Genomic DNA, 8,189 nt, shown 5'->3' on the forward strand with positions numbered 1-8,189 from the left:
TCAAAGGGTCTTTACATAGAAATTAAAACACTATATTTTTAAAGCAGTTTTTGGTTGTGTCTTTATTGTAAGACTTATGTTGTGACCGCGATTCTAAGCTCCACATGGAAATACTTGGATACATTTAACATACGATTGGGAAATATTTTTTGTAGGTTTAAACTGGTTTGGAGTTGGCATGTCAGTTAACTGCTAGTAGTCCTAAGTAGTACATTTGTGTAATTTATATTCAGTTCCTTTACTTCCATTATAACATGGGGCTCAGAAACTTTTTGAACCGATTTTTAGGTGTGTTCAATTGTGCAGTATCTTTTCCACAAAGGCCAAAGTACTTTAACCCTGCCACATTTTTTTTGTGGCTGTCCCAAGTAAGGAATTTCTGGCCTCTGTATGCCTTTCGTTGTCACCTTTAGTTTATGTTTATGTTAACTGAGTATATAGGGACAATTTTCCCTTGTACCTGTGTATAATGGTGTTTTGGGCCAAGGGGTATGAGGATTTCCTTCTCATTTATTAAGACAAATGTGTGGCCTTTTCATCCCAGGGGGTTTGACATATACACCATACATATTCTGGTTCTAAGTGTGATCAAACAAATCAGAAAAACAATTTTTTGACAAGGGTTTTAACAGGTACATTTACACACTTGTCTGCCATAAGTTTAGACACAATAGAACCTTTCATGTTACCTTTGGGATAGTCTATGCCCATGTGTTACATATACTACTGCTAGGTAGGGCTTGGGTAGATCAAAGAATTTTCCTAGCGTAAGTGTATAATAAGCATGCTCATCCACTTCCCTGCAATTAACACAATAGGGTCTATCATGATAGGAAAAAGATTAACACAAAATAATAAAATAGGAGATTCATGTTTTAATTCACAAACTTTATCACAACTGGCTGCATACATTTATCCAGGATCTCCATTTAATTCTTGTAACATGAAACCCACAAAAACAACCGAACAGACATTATCCTATATCATATTTGTTTCTTTAATACATGAGCACTTTAACCAGGGAAAATACATGACCATATGAAAGTATAAATCTAAAACATTTAAAAAAGACATGCATAATGAAAACAAAAGATATCTGAACATTTTGGAAGAAAAACAAAAGATTTTTGTTAAAAGCTGCACATAATAACCATAGAAAATTCACTGACATCATTTCTAGATGTTCTTTTAATTTTAATCTATTTTAATTAATAAACTTCAGATTTAGAAATATACAGACTAAATGTAATTTCATTATTATCACGGTGTATTAATATTATTTTTTTAAGGAGGGTAAAAACTTGAATAGTTGAATCAATTAATTAATTACATAAAAAAACAAATTCTATTAAGACCATAACAAACAACTGTAAGACAGCAGCAAATAAAGAGAAACAGGACAAATATAATAAAACGTTCAATTTTACATAGAAAAAAATGATATATGTATATAAAAAAATCATTCACAATCTTACACAAGCTTCGGAATTTCATAAGATACCATCAACAGTCTTTCAAGATATTTAGAAATGATGTCACATAATTAACTTGTCATTTTACACCAGAATCTTAGAAGAGGATCAGATAATACAGAACTGCATTCATTTCTGTTATTTTCATATAATTAAATATTTTTAAAAATTTTAATTTTTTTTTTATTTTCTGTTGTCACTTTTTCCCAAGTGGCTGTCCTTTATCTCTTCCACGAAGTTTTATACCTAAAAAGTAAGAATATTTAAAGTGTATGAGCAAAAACAGAAAAATGGAAATTGACAAATTAGAATTTAAAATAGATCATACCTATTACATTGACAATCTTTTCCCATCACCCTGCAAAGTCATATAGAAGTATGTACATAGTGCTTGGTATGATGTATAAATTTTATCTTTTAATTGATTTTAAAGAAGTTTTTACACAAAAATGTAATTCATGATAAAATCTAAATAATCCTTGCACACCTTTACATACACTGTCTGTGCTTTCATTGCATTCCAATAAATAAATTGACAGAGTTAAAGCCCAAACTTTGTCAGGTACATACGATAAAAACAATGACAAAAAAAATATATATCTAACTAAACATGTTATCACTTATGAAAGAAGTATTAGCATGTACATGTATATAAACAAAATAATTTTGCATTAAGACTTACCAAGTTGACGCTCCAATTTATTCATAATTTGTTGGTTGGGTATTGCTTTCCCAGCTTCATACTCGTTAATAACTTGTTGTTTTTCATTTATTTTCTGAGTAAAAGAAAAGAATTAAATAAGTGTAATGATAAGATGCTTATAGAGTAAATTATATTGTAACTTAAAGTCTTTATAGTAGTTATAATGATAGCTTTCTACACAGACAAAGAATACTGGTAGGCTATCATAGCTGATAAAATAAACCAAGAACAAACACTGGAAATTTACCAAATGGAATAAGAAGAAGCTCTCGAGGAGCCTGAATTGCTCACCTGGCAAAAGTATCATATTTATTGATAAATGGTGTTAGTTCAACTGAGTACCTAAAGCACTGTAAAATGTTGGAAATGCCTTCAAAGTGTTTTTAGAACCGCTGAAAAAAAATTGGTCAGGAGTTCCCCTATGCCCTTTTATTCCACTGTCTGAGGCAGCATTTGCCCAGTAAACATTTGCTGAAAAAGAACATAAAATAAAGTTAAACAATGGCTTTACAACATTTGTATCATCACCATTCAACTCAGGAGACCATATTTACTATATAAACCAAATATCGTTGAAATCAAACCAAGTATAAAAATTAATGGGAAAATGGCTGCACAGAACAAACTTTCTTCAACACCATTCAACTTAAAACACTATATTTCCTTAAGAACCAAAAACCATTGGAATCCGAGCAACTGGTAAAATGGTTGCAAAATGGCAGCCGTTTTAAAAATGGCCGTCTAAAAAATTTTTAATACTGCCAGTCAACTAAGAATATCATGTTTATCTTATGTGTAGCTTTCATCTTAAATATTCTTCTATAGTTGAGGACAAAATAGCAAAATGAGGCTTTAACCTGGTTAAATTTTTGCCTTTCAAAGGCAATAACTCTAACAATGAGTTGTATGAAAATTTTGACTCAATTGAGACTTTGGTAGGACTTATCATGAGGATCATTTCATCAGTCTAAAGTTTCTTTCTATCTATTCCAGTTTTCAAAATATTGGCTGAAAACTGCTAAAAACATAATTTTTCCCTTTACAAGGCAATAACTCTAACAAAGAGTTGTCTGACAACTTTTATCCCTACATACTTTTGTAGGCCTTATATGCAGTCTGTCAAGCACTTTTTGGGTCCAAAAATTAGTAAATCAGGAAATAATCTTCTTAAAGATCAGGAGGTTATCAGGATTTTTTTATATACAAAATTATGTAACAATACAAAATAGTTAACTACAACAGACAATGACAGACCTCAAGTGATGGCAATAACGCAAACGACTCTTTGCCAGATGAGTTAACAAGGACTTCTAAAGTGTTTTACAAATGCTTTCAACATGTTTTCCTACAAGTATATTCAGCATCGAATTAGATGCATTTTATACACACAGACACATCGTATCTTATAATTCTTATTTATGTGATGTGGAGATATGTTTACTGGAAAAAAACAGAAAATAGAATTACTTAATACCCAAATTTCCTTATTTGATAACATGCAACTACATTTTTTTGTATTAAAATCTAAAATAGGAGATGTAGAACTGGAATATGACGATTCTGTGAAAATTTCATCAAATTCCATTCAGTGGTGTAGGAAGAGAAATGAATAAAAAGATGGGCGTCACTCTGTAACGGACGGAAGGTCAGACATTCAGTGGTGGATCAACAAAGGGGAGATGCAGAGGAAAATCTTTAATGAAAAATTAGACATTTTCATATGTAAAATTGACAAAAATGGCAAATATTGTCCTAGCACTACTCCTTTTTCTGGCTGGCACCCCTTCTTTTAAAAGTGTCTGGACCCCCTAGACACCCCTTTCACTATAAAGGCTACTTTGCAAGTGGGTGATTGATATTCTGGAAAAATTTCCCACTAAATTTGTAGACCATTCACACTATAATGAGTTCATAATAATAATTGTTATGGAAACAAATGTCAAATTAGTGATAAATCACCATCTGCATGATCAAAGTTTTAAGTAGACCACAATCCTGAAACAGAGATCAGAGATCCTTGTATCTCCTTTCGTCAATCATACACAGGGATGAAGGAGTACAAACCTCTGTTTCTGAGACAGGGTAGAATATATAACATGTACAAATAACATACTGTTGCCAGTTCTTTCTGTGTCCATCCTTTGGCTTGTCTTCCTTGTTGAATGAGTTTTGACACATCAAGGGCAACAGTTTCATGGTGTAATTCCTCAGTCTCTCTGTCAAGTTTGGCAGTGTTTTTGTTGGAGCTGTGTTGACGGTTGCCACCTCCATCAACTTATAAAACAAAACAGGTACTTATCAATACATTTGGATTTATAGCGTGTGCAGGTCCGGGTGTCAAAAGAATAGGCCTGCAGCAGCGCTAAGCTTGTCGTAAAAGGCGACTAAGTAGTGCTCAGAAACCTAGCCGGGGGCTAGGCGCTATGCCCACAGAGCAACTGGGATGTGTGCCCCAGGTGGTGGAATGGGGTACCCCTGGCATGTTACATGCTGGGGTTGTCAGGCTATAATACGGAAAAGCTGACCGCAAACCATAGTGGTGCACCATGTTGGGAAAGATGCCACGTTCCTCGCACGTTAAAGAACCCTGCTGTGGTATTCGACTGGAGTAGGAACCTTTGCGCTCCGCCACAGGAGGCTAAATTGCCCGACCTTACCCATCCCCCCTTTTTCTAGTGGCAATCAAAATTTGTCGACCCTATTATCCTTGTGACCCATCCTTTTTTTTTTATCATTTCATGTTCATTTTATCATCCATTTCATGTTCATTGTCTGAATATAGCTGAAATATTGCTGCTCAGATGTTAAACCCCAACAAACAAACAAACAAACATTATTCATGATTTTCATGCATTTATTGTATCTTAAACAGCATTTTTAAAGAAAAAAAGTAAATTGAATTATATGTTGAAATATATAATAAAATATTGTGTTTAACAAGTGTACCTTTGTAAAGAGTAATTCTGACCAAAAAAACTTCAGTAGAATAGTTGCCATGGAGGTGTAATGTTACCTTTTTTGTACCTATAGGTAACAAATCATATGCTGTGAATTACAATAGCCTTACAACACTAGTGTTCTAGTGTCCCTATAATTTTCTAATATTATAGCTCTTTTGACAGCACAGTGCTAAGAGTCATAATGATGCTAAGTACAGTGATATAATGGCCTGGGGAGAACACTGAACATGATTTGATTGATAATGCTTGAAATGAGGTGAAAAATATAGGTTAATTGAAAAAGGAGATCTGGAAAAACTGTTAAGATTTAAATGAAGATTCACTGTAGCTTCTAGTTTATCACATTCTTTTTTAAGCTCACTTGGTGATTTTTCTTAAGCATCTTCTCCTTGATAAATACATGTATAATGTACAATAAACCAGTTTATTTCCCTATTTTTATTGAGTACTGTAATGCCATGTTCATACAAATTTATGTGAGTGTTAGTTTGTTTTAATACCTGTCCCATTGTGTAACTTGATAACATGATGCACTGTAATCATAGATGCAAAATTATTAGCCTTGAAATTTCAATTTGACATTCTAAATTATGAAAATAAACAGGTTTACAGTACATACATGTACTTGATCAAATGCATCTTATACTAAATCTAAAATCAGAAGAGACCCTATAGATAAAGATAAGGTGAACTTACATTTTTTTGTTGTCTCAATATCAGCACCTGATCTTTGGGCAGCATTTATGGCCTAAGACAGAGACATGTATATATATATATATATATGTAAATTGACTACTAGTAAATTGAAAAGAATGTAAGAACAATCAATTACAACTTTAATCAAGCATTTATAACAGTAGAAACAAAGAGTACATCATGAACTGCTAACATTCAGTAAACAACTACCTGTATTCAAAAGACTATGAAGACATTGGACCCATGGGTGGCCTTGAGCTGATGTTTTTCATCCTGGTGGGGTTGTTCTCTTTGACATACAGTATTCACAATACCCGTTCTCGTTTTATGATAGAAATATCCATAAATAGTGCTTTCTTTATATAAAAAAAATGTCATTTATATTAAGATGACCTGTCTCATAAAAATGTATGTCTTTAGAGGGTCACTTACATGTAAGCAGAGTAGGGAACTTACTCAAATTCTAGTCAGTCCTGAATACAATTTTTCAATATATTTTCTAGATCAGTAGATGGCCATATACATGTCGATTTTTGCTAAAATTAGCTAGGCCTGCCAAAAAAATAGCCAGTCAGACGGCCATTTCCTAACTCTGATGCACATGTAAGACAGGTTTGACTGTGAAGTCAATAACAAGATATAAATCAAAATTTAAATAAAAAACAAGCAAAGCAAACAAAGAGAGCTAAAATACAATAAAACGAGCGACTTGGAACTCTTCAAAATATTGGTTGCATTGGACTGAGTACTAATACTAGCAGTCATAAAAATGAAGTAGGCCCATATCATATAAAGGGTTTGGTCCTGGAAAGTCCAGGCCCTACAATTGTGAATTTGATGGCTGTACTGTAGTATGTTGGTGCACCCTTACCTACATTTTGGGCCTTTTGAAAACAGTAAACCAGTTAAACAAAAGTACTGTATTTTGGTATGTACATTTTTTTGTATAATACACAAACTGGGGTGCATACATAATGTATTATGCATCAGTATATAAGAATTGGCCATGAAATGAAAGATTTTTATATCTGAAGATTTTTGTATTTGAGAAAAAAGATCATGTCATGGAAACAAACTGTAAGTGAAATGTTATTGAAAGAAAGTTTATCTAGTTATAAAATCTTTAAGTATTGAAATTTCAATAATATTTTCTTCAAATCATATTTGAATGTCTTAATAACATGTTTCAGACAAAGTTTGTACAATATTTCTTCTTTTATAAGAAATTAAAATGAAACAACTAAAAACTGAAAAGTAATTTAAGTCCTTTTTTGTCAAACCAACCATATTAAATGTCTTTGCAGCAGAAAATGAGTATTTTGAAAATAACTTAGATTATTTCTAACATTTTCTTCCTTAGAAGTATGTTTTAAAGTGAAAAATCAATAATTTAGAGTTACAACCAAACCAGAATTGTTCAATTTTCCAGACATTTGAATCTGTTTTATAAGCCATTCAATACATCCTTATGATCCTGTGCCTGTGGCAATTTTATCATACTTAGAAATTAAAATGATCTAACTTATGTAGCTATCGATCTTAGCAAGATGTTAAGTGTGAATAAAATTTTTTTCCCTTCACATTTTTGTAAGAAATATGGCATCGACAAGGTAAATAATTTGACCAATCAAGCGCAAAATATTGATCTTAGGTCTTACAGAATTCCACTGCAGTCTATATCTAAAACATTTTTTCACACCTTCGGACTTTGTAACTGCACTGCGTACAAAACATTAATGCACATTATGCATACAAATACTGTACTTTTCATGACTTGAAATGAACTGTAACATACTTTTGTACATCTCATCTCATGCTATTTTCAGAACAAACAAATAATTTGACAAAACGTTATTTGTGTACAGTGAAAAGTTGGTACGACTATGAGAACGAGTGACACATTTTGATGCATGCAAATATTTCTTGTAATAATAGGGCTTCAAATCCTTCCTTATATTAAAGATGTGAAGACTGATAATACCACTCTGAAATCATGTAAAATCAGGTGACTGGTTAACACCTTTACTTAATGCAAATACATGTACATGTAAGTCTTTTTGGAAAGCAAAGATGGCATGGTCATGGTAATCACACCTGTTTTGATCGGAGTTGGCTTGCTTTTGGTTGCCTTTTCCCAATATATGTAACTTCACTCCAATCTGCTTCTGCCATAGTGTTTAAAATAGTTTATAGCCTGAAAACGGACTATCTGACGTGTAAAACTGTCGTTAGGAAAATATTGTGAAATTTTCTGATGAAAATATGGCGTGCAGTCCTATTTCCGGTGTTTTGTCGCAAAAACAAAAAAAAGGACGCATAATAAATCGAAATATGTAAAATTTAAACTTATCAATTCCT

At 32.5% G+C, this 8,189-nt stretch overlaps 1 protein-coding gene across 1 annotated transcript; it reads right to left on the reverse strand.

The window, feature by feature from the left end:
• Positions 1 to 860: 860 nt before the first annotated feature.
• Positions 861 to 8,117, reverse strand: LOC148611184 (endothelial differentiation-related factor 1-like). The gene is made up of 5 exons (XM_088591450.1): positions 7,926 to 8,117; positions 5,832 to 5,883; positions 4,289 to 4,449; positions 2,155 to 2,248; positions 861 to 1,718 (listed from the first exon to the last, which is right to left on the reverse strand). Exons 1-5 carry the CDS (start codon positions 8,001 to 8,003, stop codon positions 1,669 to 1,671), a joined length of 435 nt encoding a protein of 144 aa, XP_088447576.1. The 5' UTR covers positions 8,004 to 8,117; the 3' UTR covers positions 861 to 1,668.
• Between the last annotated feature and the right edge of the window lie 72 nt (positions 8,118 to 8,189).

This window comes from Perna viridis, chromosome 7, assembly GCF_037379345.1.
Source record: "Perna viridis isolate PV_CMFRI_1.1 ecotype Kerala chromosome 7, ASM3737934v1, whole genome shotgun sequence".
NCBI lineage: Eukaryota > Metazoa > Mollusca > Bivalvia > Mytilida > Mytilidae > Perna > Perna viridis.